The sequence below is a fragment of the Haplochromis burtoni genome, unplaced genomic scaffold (assembly GCF_018398535.1).
Source record: "Haplochromis burtoni strain Fernald_Lab_line unplaced genomic scaffold, NCSU_Asbu1 Contig_128, whole genome shotgun sequence".
NCBI classification, from domain to species: domain Eukaryota; kingdom Metazoa; phylum Chordata; class Actinopteri; order Cichliformes; family Cichlidae; genus Haplochromis; species Haplochromis burtoni.
The window spans coordinates 1351906-1366611 of record NW_024582489.1 but is presented as its reverse complement, the minus strand read 5'-3'; the positions used below and the strand labels follow the sequence as shown (position 1 = coordinate 1366611).

At 40.3% G+C, this 14706-nt stretch overlaps 2 protein-coding genes across 4 annotated transcripts in view; both read right to left on the bottom strand.

Moving 5' to 3' along the window:
- Positions 1-6775, bottom strand: part of LOC102292079 (syntaxin-1A) — an 83194-nt gene extending 76419 nt beyond the window's left edge. The window contains exon 1 of one of the 3 annotated variants that reach the window (XR_006054770.1): positions 6257-6765. Coding sequence is in view for 2 of the 3 variants with exons in the window: in XM_005929940.3 (XP_005930002.1) it covers positions 6257-6286 (30 nt within the window). In the remaining variant the exon portion in view is untranslated. Of the gene's footprint in view, positions 1-6256 lie in introns of all 3 variants that reach the window. The other 2 variants (XM_005929940.3, XM_005929939.3) reach the window with 2 other exon arrangements.
- A 1829-nt stretch (positions 6776-8604) lies between these two features.
- On the bottom strand, positions 8605-14319 carry bud23 (BUD23 rRNA methyltransferase and ribosome maturation factor). Its single transcript, XM_005929941.3, has 12 exons — positions 14148-14319; positions 13802-13839; positions 12840-12935; positions 12142-12224; positions 10950-11046; positions 10763-10859; positions 10635-10685; positions 10436-10521; positions 10185-10230; positions 10037-10098; positions 9240-9329; positions 8605-9052 (listed from the first exon to the last, which is right to left on the bottom strand). The coding sequence occupies exons 1-12, from the start codon at positions 14193-14195 to the stop codon at positions 8998-9000; spliced, it is 849 nt and encodes a 282-aa protein (XP_005930003.1). The 5' UTR covers positions 14196-14319; the 3' UTR covers positions 8605-8997.
- Positions 14320-14706: the final 387 nt, after the last annotated feature.

The window sequence follows — 14706 nt, the reverse complement described above, 5'->3', positions numbered from 1 at the left end:
GAGAGAGAGAGAGAGAGAGGGAGGAAAGAATGGGTGATGTTCATGTGTGCCCATGTGTATGATGTGGCTCTTTGTGGTAACAAAACAAAAAAAAAAGTGGCTCTTGGTCTCTGACTGGTTGACCACCCCTGCTCTATGCGACTGCGACTCAGGCCTTAAGGGCCCATTAAGTTCACCATTTTCACTCAGCAGCAGACAACAAAAGTGACGTCCCATCCGGTGGTACAAGCCGCACTTTGGTGTTCTTTTTGGCTGGTTGTGCAACTCTCCGTTTTAATGATATATCAGTAAAGAAGCTATACAGAGGCCACGTTGCAACAGTCTCGAAAGATGAGGCTTTCTGGAAGGGAAACAAAATACAAGCTCAGGGGAAAAATTAAACCTCTGTGACTTCATTGCTTCCAGTCTTGTCTTCTTTTGCTGTACCTGTGCTGATCTGGAGGTTTCGTCTGAGTGGCGACGTCTGTCTTTCTGGAGAATACTGCAGTGAGTTCTCATGCCTTCAGCGCTGATATAAACGGTACAGAACTGTGGCAGCATCTATTTTTACTCCTCTACAACCAGATACACACTTTTTCTTCTTTTTGAAAGTGGCCTATGAGCTATTAACACCTAACGATGAGGCACCAAGTCACATAAGCTTGAAACACACCTTGTGTTTACCTGAGACAGCAGTGGCATCTGACAGAAGGTGACGAGAGCGTGTTTAATAAGAGCAATCGAAACCAAAGGAAACTGCAGGGTCCGCGACAGTGAGCACAAATATTGTTATATGTTCTTGTTTACTCCAGAGGACTTAGTTAAAAATATCTGTACCACAATATTAACTACCTACAAATGCAGACAGAGCTAAACCGGGACTAATAAGGACAATGGCAATTCACAACCTTAATCACCAAGAAACATCGGTGATAAAAAGATATTATCGGCACAGCTACAGAGCCCTTCTGCTGCCATCAATTATAAGATGATGAGAAAAGAGAGGTCAGCACATTAAAAATTCAATTTTAGCAGCGGTAACAAAGATGACCTGAAGCTAAGTCTCCCACAACAGATGGGAATAGTTTGATTACAGAATCATCTATTTATTATTAGGATTTCTTTTAGCTCATGCCTCTTCGAAGCTGCCATCCTTATGAGAAGACGCAACATGATTTTGGCACGCAGAAAACGCCACAAGCAACATGGTGATTTGCATTAATTCTAGGAGTCAATATTCAGCAAACAGTGGTACAAACGACAGTCCATTCACACATATCTAATGTCTATTAACAGCCAAGCGATATTGGATATCATTGCAACTGTCACCTCATTTGCAAAGACAGACAAGTCTCTGGTGAAATGCCAGATCGGTCACACTCATTTCATGGCTCATTAATGCAATTATGCAGCATTTATCTGTTAATGAATAATGTGTTTGTGTCAGTCTGTGTGCCTTTCTGATAATATAGTGCAATAACAACGTTAGTTTATTCCTCAAAGCCATAATTTTACAGAAAAGTCTCATTTGTTGGTCACAAGCAGAAACCAGCCAGTTTGCCCTGCAGTTTACAGAGGCTCAAAGCTTTGAACGACGACAAACAAAACCTCTGACCCCCCCCCCCCCCCCCCCCCCTAGGATCAGCGTTCAGTTCAACAGCCACCAAAGTGGCTTCTTTTTCCTCACTGCCGGTAGTGTCAATAAAAAGGGTCAACAGTAAAGTTCAGGTCCGGGACAGAAGAAAAAAAAAAGATAAAGACACAGAACAAAATGCAACAAAAAAGGTGGGTAAATGAAATAAAAACAAGACTTTTAAAGACACGAATGGGCTTTGTTGACAACTGTCCTATTAGTTAATGTGTCACTCCAATGCCAAACAGGTAGCGACAGTGATTAGCCCCAGCATTCAGAGACATAAAGAGCTGCCTGAGCCAACAATGGCTAACAAGGCTGCCTAGAGAAGCAAGGAGGGATAAAGGAAAGGAAAAATCTAGGGGAGGACAGGAAGCCATCTGATAAATCACTGATAGGAAGAGAGCAAAGAGCAATAATGGCCGAACTCACCATTACATAGAGAAAGAAAGGAAAAGAGAGGCTTACTATTAAAGACACAGAGATAGGAACAGAGGCAGATACAGTCAATCAAATGACAAGACTGAAGAAAAAGAGAGCTGATAAAATGTCAGGGAAAAAATCTGAAGGCGAAATTAACTGTTACAGGTACAGCGCTCATAATGCCGGCCTAAACGAATAACTCGCTGCTGCAAAATGATAAACAATCACATTTGATTTATAACAGTCCCTGTGGTGTGTGGAATCTGTAATAAACTCATCAGTGTTTTTCCCTTTAGGTTTCAGAGCTCGAGGAAGGCTGACAAACGCGTCACATCATCACCATCTGTCACCAAATCACTGCTGGGCCAACTGGGAGTGCTGGGACAAGGTGAGGGGAGGGAGGAAGCCGTGTGGCCATCCTTATTATTAAGTCGGGCGGCTTTAGGCAGCAAGCTAACGAGTTATTGGGAGAGCAGAGTCGTAGGCAGGTGTTGAGCTCATAAAGTAGCTTTATGTGCATATGGGCAGTGTTGGAGCAGAACCTGTACCCTCACACAAATATGAGCAAAACTCAATTTCCTGCCAAAATGACACACGAGCACATGGCTGAGTAAACTTGCAGTGTGACACACACAAAGACACATAAGCAACAAAATCTGTAAAGCTCACAAGTCCTCCGTTTGCTCCTGATATGCTTTGTTTCAATGTGAAAAAGAATTCTTATATAATGGGGGAGGTTTTCTAGCTGAATGGGTTTGATTATTTTACACTGAAGAACTAATCACAAAGTCCAAATAAATGATAACACTTTTAGAAATCACCAAAAGTTCTTAAATTAAACCCTCAAAGCAAGTGTTAACAAATGCAAATACTATAAGATAGTTATGATCAATACTGACACAGAGCAGATACAGGACACAGGACACAATCCACTCTATTTCTTTAGTCTGTGCAATTATGGTAAAACAGGCTCGTGTTGTTTTTCAGAGAAATGCATTTGCATTCAGAGAAATGCAAAAAGACTGCTGCCCCGAGCTCAATCCCTCCACCCTTCATTTCATGATTTGGAGACATCATCTGTTATCTTGTTCAACTACAACACATACAAATCTTTGAACAACCATCCATAATAATATACAAACACACACACACAAATACAATGTTGTGAACCACTTCTCATTTCTTTACATTTTGCTTAAAAAAAAAAAAAAAAGGGAAACACGCACAGCTATGTATTGACACATGTGCAAAGGACTCAGTGGCACCGTGTCAAATGGAGCAACGAAGCCAGATTTGAAATCTTTGGTTCAAATTGTTGTCAGTATGTACAGAGAAGGTCAGGAGCCATCTGTGATACACGGTAAAGGCTGTGTCATGCTTTGGGGTTGCACTTCAGGCAGTGCTGTTTGAGAGCGTGTCAAAATGGGATGAATTATGAACACAGGAAAAGTACCATGAGATACTAATGCACCATGAGGTACTATCTGGAAAGCATCTGATTGGCAGCAACTTCATTTTTCAGCATGACAATGATGCCGAACACACTGTCATCTTGACAGAACAGAACAGAACAATAGGCAGCAAACATCCAATGAAGCGCTTTGAACGTCCTTGAAGAAGCCCAGAGAGCTACTGCAACTGTACCCAAAGACTACTTAAAGAAATTACATGAAAAGAGAGTTCAGGCTGCTGAAGAATAAAGGTGATCATACCAAATACAGACTGTCGAGCTAGCTACAACTCTGTTTTTACTTTATAGACTGTGTCTCTTCCAAGTATGTTTGCACATTTCAATAAATTGCTGCAATTATTTCTCACTTTCCTAACAAAATATAAAGAAATTAGTGGTGATTTAAGACAACTGCACAGTACTTTATGTAGGTTTATGTTGTGGTGACTGCTGGCTAAGAAAGAAACCTCCACATGTCTCCCTTAATGTACTTAAGCCTAAATAGGTTGCAACACTGACTGAGTCACTAGTGTTCATCATGAGTTCCTCTAGTTTCTATTCCCAAAGCGAGGATGCTCTGTTATGCTGCTAGTCCACAGAGATCTTGAAGTAAAAGTTCCTGAGATCATGGGAATCTAAGATTTCCCCTAGTGTTAAGGTGGCCTCCCGAAACTCCCAAATCTCATTAAAACCAATACAACAGTGGAAATAGAAAATCCAAAGCAAAAATAATGAAAAGCCACAAGAGGTGGGTTTATGAGCATGCACAATATAGAACTTGATCTTCTCCCGTCTTGTCCACCTGAGAGGAGAAATATAAAAAGTGCAGTTATTTGCAGAGCTACTTTCAGGTACTGGGTGCTAAACAAACCAATGAGTAGGCTACAAGTTCTTCTTCTTGAGCTTAAGTGTTGGCAATAAACTGACCAAGCTCTCAAGCTCAGCAGACTTAATTGCAAAGGTCTGCAAAATATTTCTCTAAACACATCTCTACACGAAAGCTGGAGCTCTGAAAAAGTCAGGGCGCTGCTAGATTAAAAATGGATCGTTTATCACATAAATACGACTGATAATTGTTTCTTCGCTTTTCTATTATTATACTAATAATCTTTCGTCTATACGATTGGTCAGCCACACAAGGGTTTTTTGGGTCCTGGAAACTTGTAAATATATTTAATATAAAAATGAGTTTAAAGTAACTATAGAGTAATCAGAAACTAAATTACTGTCACTGCTTACTGTTCGGTTTTTGACACAATCCCATCTATAGCCGGCCCTTCAGAGACAGATAAGAATCAAGAAGCCACATTAACTTGAAGCTGAAGAGGAAACCAATATTAATCTAATGCTGATGGGAAGCAGCTCTCTGTGACTTGCAATTTATTCCAGTTTTATTTGGTGCAGTTTGTCTGAAATAGGTCCGGCTGAGCTTCTCCAGCTGCCATTTCTCAGACACGACGGATATGATCAAAACTGATAAAAGAAAATAGAATCAGGGTGTTTGTGGACTGATGATTCACACTGAAGCTGGTGAGGAAAATTTGGACTATTTCTCCATCTTTCTCTTTCTCAATGATACAACTGCATCTTTCCAGCACTCCAAAGACATAGCATGGCAGGCTGAAGGCACGCCTCTCTCTCTCACACACACACACACACACACACTTGGCAATGCTGGGTTGTCTCCCTTGTGACCAATTCATAGCTAGATCTTCACTGAAAACTGAAGAGCTGCAAATTGTTTCCCCTCTCCTCAGCTTAACTGCCAATTACCCAGATCTGACAATGGCCACTTTACTACCACACACACAGAAAGTAGCCTATATGAAGCTGAAACTAACATTCCTGTGGAGGATGCTACTCAGTGGCTGTACTTCTGTATCAGTCAAGCCAAAAACCTGTTAGCCATCCAATCACACGTCTTCTTGTTACCACGTTAGCTTTTTTAAACAATTAAAAATTGTTTGGAAAATTAAAAAAAGAAAAGAAAAAAAACAGCTGGCAGAAAGTCAAAGGGTACAATTCAAGATTTCAAGGCTTTATTTCTCATCAGTGGTAAGAATAAATGGTGTCGGAGTTCATATCCACAAGACTACATCCCTAATAAAGCACATTGCAGGGGTTTGAAAGACAAAACGTTGCGTTCCTTGTTGTTGGTGTTTAAAGGTTCTTGGATAAGACCCCTGTGACGCGCAGAGGGCGGACATTTCACAGGTGGAATGGGCGAGCTGGGACCAATTTCCCCACTCGAGTCACACACCCATAGTTGGTCAGATCGATCAAACCACACTGCACACATTAATTAATATCTTGGTTTCATATTTCCAAAAAATTCCTAAAAGGAAACCAGCAGTGGATTAATCAGCGACACCAGAAAGATTTGATGCTATTAAGTACAAAGTCTTAGCCGATGACCCTTTCTTTAGCACCAAAGAGCCTTTAAACTCATTTCACAACACTGACAAAAAGATCAAAGGGGCCATTGAGAAAATGACTTTTACTTTGTTTTTAACATCTAAAACCATTCCTGTCTGCTGCGCTTCATCCCGATTTACGCACAGCAAACCATGGCAGCAATACGCGCTCGTTTCCTACAATAAAACGTTACATTTGAGCTTCCATCAGGACCCGAGAGTCACAACTGTTGCTCACTCCGCGCACCTCGCTCTGTGGCCAGGAGCTTTCTGAGCACACATCGCTCCATAAAAAAAGCCCGTCTGTTCGCATTAACAGGTGGATGCTGAGCAGAAAGCACACAAACACAAACTTACATGTTTAAGTTCTTGCATGCGGTCCTTCATGATTCCCCGTTTCGCCGGTAAATTGTCGTTATTCCCTCAGTTCCCGTTGTCTTCTGGGTGTATGTGACGGTGATGGAGCGGCGGGGCGGAGACCGATGGGTAGACGTGAGCTCGACCGAGAGGAAGAGGCGCGTCTGGCGGCAGCAAGGGGCGGTGATTTTCCCCCTTCGGTTCGGATGCTGGGATGGTGAGACCACTTTACAGAGCTGGGTGACGCGCAATAAAGGTGAGGCGAGGCCTTCCGCCGTTAACCCATTACTCACCCACAACTTCCTCAATCCGGACTAATTGACTTTATTTTATTTTTTTTCTTCTTTATTCTTTTCGGAGCTCTTTTATTATTTTGGCTGCATATTTAGTCCGACTGCATGAAGGTTAGTTTGACACAAAAACCAAAAGCACTGGGAGCCTGCCTGAGGGGGGAAATTGTGTTGACTCTGGTTAACAATTGAGCAGGTTCGGAGATAACGCCCAGGTACTTTGCATTGTGCCAAAGCGAACAGCGACCCCTGTTGAAACAGACGGATATGGCAACAGTACAAGGAGCTCGAAATGACCCAGAAATATTGCCTTCAATAACATATTTTTGTATTTAAAGCTCCATTTGAGAAAATATAATTCAAAGAATTTATTTTTGTGTGTTTAGATGCTTGATAAACTCAATCTCACTACAACAATCCTGTTTTTTTCCTTTAGTCAATATTTGTTGTTTCCTGAGCAAATTAAAATAAAGACAAGGTCCAAAGAAGCATTAAAAATAACTCTGTATTAGTAGAAATTTTGACATTATCACAATCTTCCAGCTGTTTTTTCTTAAGCATTTATTCAACTCTTGGGTGGGCTGGAGTCTGTGTCACTGGTCCTTTCCAGGCACAGAATCCCTGCAGTACCATACACCACTAAAAATGGTGCCAACATGGTGCAGCAATTTATTGAAATGTGAAATACTGTATATAAAGCAAAAACAAAGCTTGTACAATTTTAACAAACTTCAAAGTCAGTAGTTAGTACGACGACGGTTATTCTTCAACACAGCCTGAACTCTCGTAGGCAGCTTTCTTGTTATTTCTTTAAGGAGTGTTCAGGAATAGTTCTCCAAGCTTCTCAAATCACATTCAAAGCTCTTCTATTGGATGCTGGCTGCCCTTTTGTTTTGTTCTCGGTCAAGTTGTTCCCACACTGCTTCAGTAAAATTGAGGTCCGGGCTCTGGGGAGGCCAATCCATGACCGATAAGTATTCCATTTGTGCCAAGCAGAGGCTTTCCATATGATATTGCGTGCTGCATCAAAATCTCACAGTACATTTCTGCGTTCATAATTTCATCAATTTTGACAAAATTGCCAACACCACGTTTTACAGACTGCTGTAGACATTCACTGTTGTGCATCTCTCCTGACCTCCTCCGTACATATTGATGACTGTCCTTGTGTAGTTTGGCATACCACACCCTTTTCTCCCCATTTCCTTTACCTAAGAACAACTTCTCGACAGCCACCTTTCCACTGAGCTTCTGATGAAGCTTCAGCAAACAGTAGCTCCTGTGTTAGATCCTAGCCCATTTTTCATAAGGACATGACTGTCAGGTGGTGCTGCAGATAGTTTTTTTTTTTTTTTTTATGCGTAGATCTTTTTACGGGGAATCTTCTTACCTCTCAAACTGTTATCTTTGATGTTCTTCATAGATTCAGCTAAAGAAATGGGAACACATTTTAAGTTTGGGGGGGTTTTTTTAGCAATGGGTTGCTAGTAACAAATATAAAATTGGTTCTTTGCCAACTTGTCTGCTATGTACAGACAAAACACTGGGTCATGTCTTGAATTAGATGCCTTCTTATGCTTGAATGATTCATAGGTCAGCATTTAAAAAAAAAAAAAAAAAAAACATTCCTCTGAAAGTGGTCAGATAAAAAGGGCTGGAATCAAAAAGCTAAACAAAAGCAAAGAAATGCCAAGTGTCCAAAAAAAACCCCAAAAGACCAACAGAAAGTCTGGAGAACAGAAGACCACTTCAAAACCTCAAGAAAGTCTGGCTCCTTGGAAGCAAAAATATGCAACAATGAGGGGTGACTTAAAACTTGTGTTATTTTTTCTTAGCTGCAAGAAACAATTTTCCTCCATTACAAACGAGGCTAGTTCAGTTTCTCCCTTGTAAACGCAGCTCCTGAAGTTTATTTCTTTTTAACCTGATTAACTACCATTTTTTTCATTATTAAGTCATTTTTATAATCATAGCTCCCTAATAAAGGTAAATTCATTTTGTGGCTCTTTCTTTAATTTCTTTTATGAGCTAAAAATAAATAATTAAACAACCTCAATAAAAAAAAATTTTAGTTTTAATTGAGAAAACATTGCAGATAATACAATAAACCACAAAGATATGGCCACTTATAAAATTGCTTTGATTTATTTATACTGTTTTGCTTTTTCTTCACTGTGGTTTTTGCCACCAGCTGTGAGTACACACACATTTGTTCATGTACTTCCAGCCAAACTGAACATTGTGAGTGCAATCTCACCGCTTTTAGCGAGGAACACTCGACCAAATATAAAAACGACTGGCTGTAATTGCATTTTGCTCTTGCATCACATCCACTTGAATTAAAGGGCTGAAAAATAAATCAGAGTCCAAACACTCTGCAGTTCCAGAGGTGGTTCCGTGTGTGTGTGTGACAGAGGAGGGCTAATGAAGGCGCAGCTGCATGAGTCAGAGCTAGAAATGAGGTCTTCGCTTACGTCCAGTGTATTTAGTGTCGGCTCGAACCTCCCTGCAGGTTAACAAACACACAGCAGAGACAGAGAAGCCAGTTAAGGTGCATTATAAAATACAGGCAATAAAAGGTAAAATCCAGTTAAAGCTAAACTAAGTACATTACGACATTCAGAGCTTTAAGCTCGGCATAATGAATTCAATTTTTCGTCCTCTAAGAGTTGAAAATACACTCATGCACACACCGTCCCTGTCTCCTCCTCCTCTCCTTCTTTTCCAGGATCCAGTCTCGTCCCTTCTTCAGCGATTTTCCCTTCATGTTTCTGAAACGACATCTTTACAGCGACAAATGAATATTAATACTTAGCATTAGATGCAAAACATCTCACATATACAGTCACTTGAGTCTTACTCTGTAAAAGGGAGGAAAACCTGCCTGACAGGGTTTTAAGTCAAGCAGGACAACGACCCTTTCTGTCATTTCTTTTGGTCTTTTGGCTTCATAAAGGCAGGTAAGACTGAACCTGCACTCATCAAAGCTGAGACCAGTTCACTATCCTAATGCAAAGTAATAAATGGGATGATTTATACGGCTGCGTTATCACAAATCATAAGCAAATCACCAATTATCCTGATGAGAATAAATTACAGCTGTAGCAAACAGTCCCCGACATCATTCATCTTTACTGATCATATTGTTTGCTGCAGAAAAAAAAGAGATGTAGCAAATCCTTTGAAAGCTACTACCACACAGACGGGAAATAAAAAAAAAATGTAAGGTTGTTAAAATCCCATACATTCTTTCCTTCGGCAGTCAACAATGAACAATCAGCAGAAAAACACATTAGAAAACACTCAAGTGGCCTCGGGCTGAAACACATTGCATATGTCTACATGAAACACAAACACACAAAAAGCTGTAAAAACACCAGAGATTGAAATAAACTGAATTAACAGCTGTTATGTCAACCCATGCAAACAGCTTTATGAAACAGTCTAATTGCTCAGGGTTGGCAGCATCGCCTGCAGTGGACGTCTTTACCTTTGTCCTGAGTACTGAACCTGGTTTGGAACAGCTTTGTCTGACGTTTCTGATCCCAGTCCCTGAAATACAGGAAAAAGACATTAACATGATCATCATCTGGCTCAAACAAAAGGCAGCAACCCACAACATCCACAGCTTTCCTTACTTTGGGAAGAACTCCTGCTACGCCGGCAAACAGACACAGGAAGAACCTGGAGATAAACAGGAAGCGTGTGTGTAAGAAAACGTAAACCAGCCAAACAGCTCCAATATGTAATCATACATCATGCAGCCAAGTCCCCCCTGTTCTAATTAGCCCTGTGTTGTGAGCACCCGGCTACCAATTTCACAGCCTATTAGGAAGGAATCGGTTGCAGACGTCAAAATAAAAAGGAGCCACTTCCAGTAAATACTGACTTTTTTGCTTTTGCGCTGTTGGGGTAATCCACCACCATGCCTCCACTGAAACCTGCCTTCATGGCCTGTGTTGTTATCAGCTCGAGCTTTGGAGAGAAAAGAGGAAGGTGATAAGTGAGTGAAGAGAAACCTTCAGGGTGTTCCTCTGCTGACACAGAGCCTTCATGGAAACACAAAGAGGGTTTTTTCCCCCTTTTACCTGTTCTGAGTTCTCAGGATAAAGCTGAAAGACTGCACGTGAGCCTCTTGACTGAAAGAGCAAGAAGAGGTTATAAAATGTTTTCATCAAAAATAAGCTTCCTGGATATTTGAGTGATAAAATCTTACCAGACATGAGTACAGAGTGCTAAAGAAGGTGTAGAGTCTCTTTGGAGGACTGTGCGTCCTTTTGTCTGCATTACAAAGCCACTGCAGGGCAGAGATACTGAAACAGGAAAAGAGTTTTTTAAAGGGGTCATAAATCATTCAAAATTCCCAGGAAGAGCCTGACTTATAAGCATCCTTTGTTCTTTACCTGACGCAACCATCAAAGGTACCAGGTCTGAACGGCATCCCGTGGCCCATGTCTCCCAGTACGAGGTCTCCTTCCACCTCTCTGTCCAGTGCAACATCTGTCACACAGAAGAGAATTACATTTGTTTAGAGTTTATGTATTTCTTGTGGTGACATAAATGCACAAAAAACAACCAACCGAAACCGCATATTGGATCTGTTATCATGCTTAAAATACATTTTAGGCTTAAATTTCATTAGCCAATCACATGGCAGCAACTCGATGTATTTAGGCATGTAGACCTGGTCAAGAAGATCAGCTGAAGTTCACTAAGCATTAGAATTGGGACGAAAGGTGATTTAAGTGACTTGAATTAAGCATTTTTGTTGATGTCATCAGGGCTGGTGTGAGTATTCAGAAACTGCTGGGATTTTCCCCGAACAACCACCTCTAATGTTTGCGAAGAAAGGTCAGAAAAATAAAATATCCAATAAGGAGCAGTTCAGAGTTAAAACATCCTGTTGAAGACAGAGGAGAATGGCTTGACTGCTTGGACTTGATAGAAAAGCAACAGTAAATCGAGAGTATTTTGAAACGCACAAAGGTCTGAGCTGTAGCAGATGGGCTACACCAGCAGACCACCACACCTGGTGCCATACCTGTCTGCTAAGAACAGAAAACTGAGGCTAAAATGTACATAAGCTCACCAAAACTGGATTTAAGAAACATTGCCTGGTGATGATGAGTCTCAATTTCTGCTGCAGCACTTGGATGGCACGGTCAGAATTTGACCTAAATGACATTAAAGCGTGGATCCCTCCTGCCTTGTATTTACAGTTTAGACTGCTCGTGGTGTATTGTGGCGGGATATATGATTTTGCACACTCTGAGCATTTTATACTCTAGTTTTATGACTACCTATAAGTGTGTGAATGTATTGGATGTCCTGAAGCTAACAATGTCTTCCTTTAACTCATCTAGTTCCAGTCTGTAGACAGACTTTAGGAATATTTTTGGAATATAGTCAAGCTTTGGCACTATATGTTGGGAAAAACATTACGTTTTAACACACGGACATCAATAAAACAGGAGGCTGACTGTTCATTTCCTTCAGGTGTGTTAGATTATGTCAGTATTTAGCTGCACATGTACAAATTTTTAATGATATATTCCGTATATCATGAGTGATATAAAGTTTGAGTGTCAAACGAACCCAACATCGCGGTGCTGATGTCGACTCCGACCCAGTAGTGTCCCTCTTCTGACAGGTAATCTCCGCTGAGACCGGAGCCACACCTGAGAGGCACAGACCAGATTGTTTCTCATCACAAATACATCAAATTACTGTGTCACATAACAATGAGTTATGTTCAAACTAAAACTCATAACAATGACTTTTCTACAACACCAGCAGACATTCTGACTTTTGCCACATTTCAACCTTTAACTACCATGAAAACAGTGGTGCTTCAAATAAATCCGGGAGGTACAAAACCCTCCACAGCCAATCATAAGTGTTTACATCCCCCACCTCCCAAGTTTTTAGACTAAAAGCACTGCGCCATCCCCTGAGCAAGAGGCTTCTTGGAGGATAAAGATAATATCCCAGAAACTACTGGAAAATGCCACTTTCTCAAAACTCAATTTTTCAGGGATTTTCTTAAATGCTTTACTTCTAAGTTCTTTTCTTTCTTTTTTTATTACTAATAAAGAATTCAATAAGTTTGATTGGAGCTAGTTCTAAACGTGCATTCATTCATGCAACAGTACTGCCAATATGCGTCTACCTGTCAAAGCACTGCTTAGATTACTGATGAGCCTTTCATGTTATTGTTAAGAGTAAATATGTACTACCATATTACATCTCTAACTTAATGCACTTGCTATAAGTAAATTCAGCCACTCACTCACCCAACATCCAACAAGAAGCAGGGCTGTCCCTCTGGCAGGCTCAAAAGCTCCACAGCTCTCTCTGACATCTGGGTCTGGATCTCAATCATTCGAGAGCTAAGAAGCAACAAAACACAACAAGATTTCAGATCTTTTATATTATTAAAACATTTTTTGGCATATGCTAACTTAATTTTCTCGCTTATGAACACAAAATCAGGCAACTTGCTGCTAACGGACAGGCATAAAACTGTTCTCTATTCTGTTTTACTGTAAATCCGTCTGAATCAGGGGAAAGGGGGGGTAATGACACAGCTATACCACTTTTTTGAAAGAGGAAGGGTGGTTCATACATGACAGCCACAAAGACTCTTTAAGTTGTTATATGTTTGACCCAAAGGAGTTTTAGGTGTTTGAATCTTTGGTCAGTGTCCCACATCAAAGTAAGTTAGCCAAGATGGGATGAAAGAGGCTAAACACGGGGCATCTTTAAATTTAGTCAAGAAAATGTATCCTTTCCTGAGGTCTTCAAATTAATTTATACACTGAACAACTGTGCAGTAATGAGCATTCACCCAGAGGTGCAACTAATGAGTTCTCATTATCAACCCACTGTACCTGGTTTGATACAGATTAACGGATTGCTCATTTAGTCCCAAAACCAAACGCTTTCCAGTTAAACATAAAAAAAACAGCAGTCAAGAAGCCACCAAGGCAGAATAAAAATGGTTTAAATGAAGTGTCTCAATCATATACAGAATGTATATATAAAGTGCAGCGGACAGTAAAGGGGTTGGAATAAAACTACTGAGATTAGATTCTTTATGTTAGAAATGCAACCCTAACAAAAAAACTAAATGAAGCGCACAGTTTAATTATGTCAAAGGACAGAAACACTGAGACACTGGATAAAAAAAGAGCTGTGTGTTACATATAAACATGTAACGTAGTCACAAACATAGTATCGTTACATCCACACTCACTTTTGGGAGTACTTCTTGGCCTCCTCTTCATTGTAGAACTGCAGAGATTAGAGCACATCAGATTGACAGATCAGTAACACCTCAGTTCACTCCTACAACCCTGCAGCTGCTTCTCTGGTGCTTCAAGCATCATTTAAACCAGACCAACACACAGCTCACCAAATCACATCCTTTGAAAAAAACAAATTACCGATTCATGTTCACTAAACAACCATTTAAACCATGTCTTTAAAGCTGCTTCAGATGGAGGCCTTTAAAGAGCCATTTATAGATTTAAAATGCTCCTGTAGAAGAAGCACCGGCAGAAAACAAAAGCTAAAAAAAAAGAATAAACCGTCCGACTGACCACATCTGGAGGAGCTGAGTGTTCGGGTCGTCGACAGCTGGACGCCATGCTCGCGTCTCCTTGTCAGTCGTTATGTTACGGGAGTAATTTTACTTTATAAACAAGCTGCCTGGTAGCAAAAGACCCACACGTGAATTATGTTGACGTCATTCACAAGCGACGGCACGCCTCTTCTTCTTTTGCACCGTTTGGAACGTTGGAGCGCTTTACTGCCACCCTCTGACCTGCCGTGCCGACCACCCTAAGCTTTCTAAAAAATAAATAAATAAAATAAATAAATAAAATAAAAACATATGAAAATATCATTTTTTATTATCAATATATATTTTTACTTTGATCCTAACATAGTACTATTATCTCAAATTTTGACTTAATTCTCAAAATTAGAAATGCTAGTAAAAAAAGATTGAAGTCGAACTGGAAGTTCATTTTTTTTAATTAATTGAGAATAGATTGTTAGAAAAAAAAAAAAACGACTAATACTTTATTCTGAATGTGGTCCCAATACTTATACATTATTTTTCGTAGCAAATTTGCAATACTTACTACTTCAACTTAA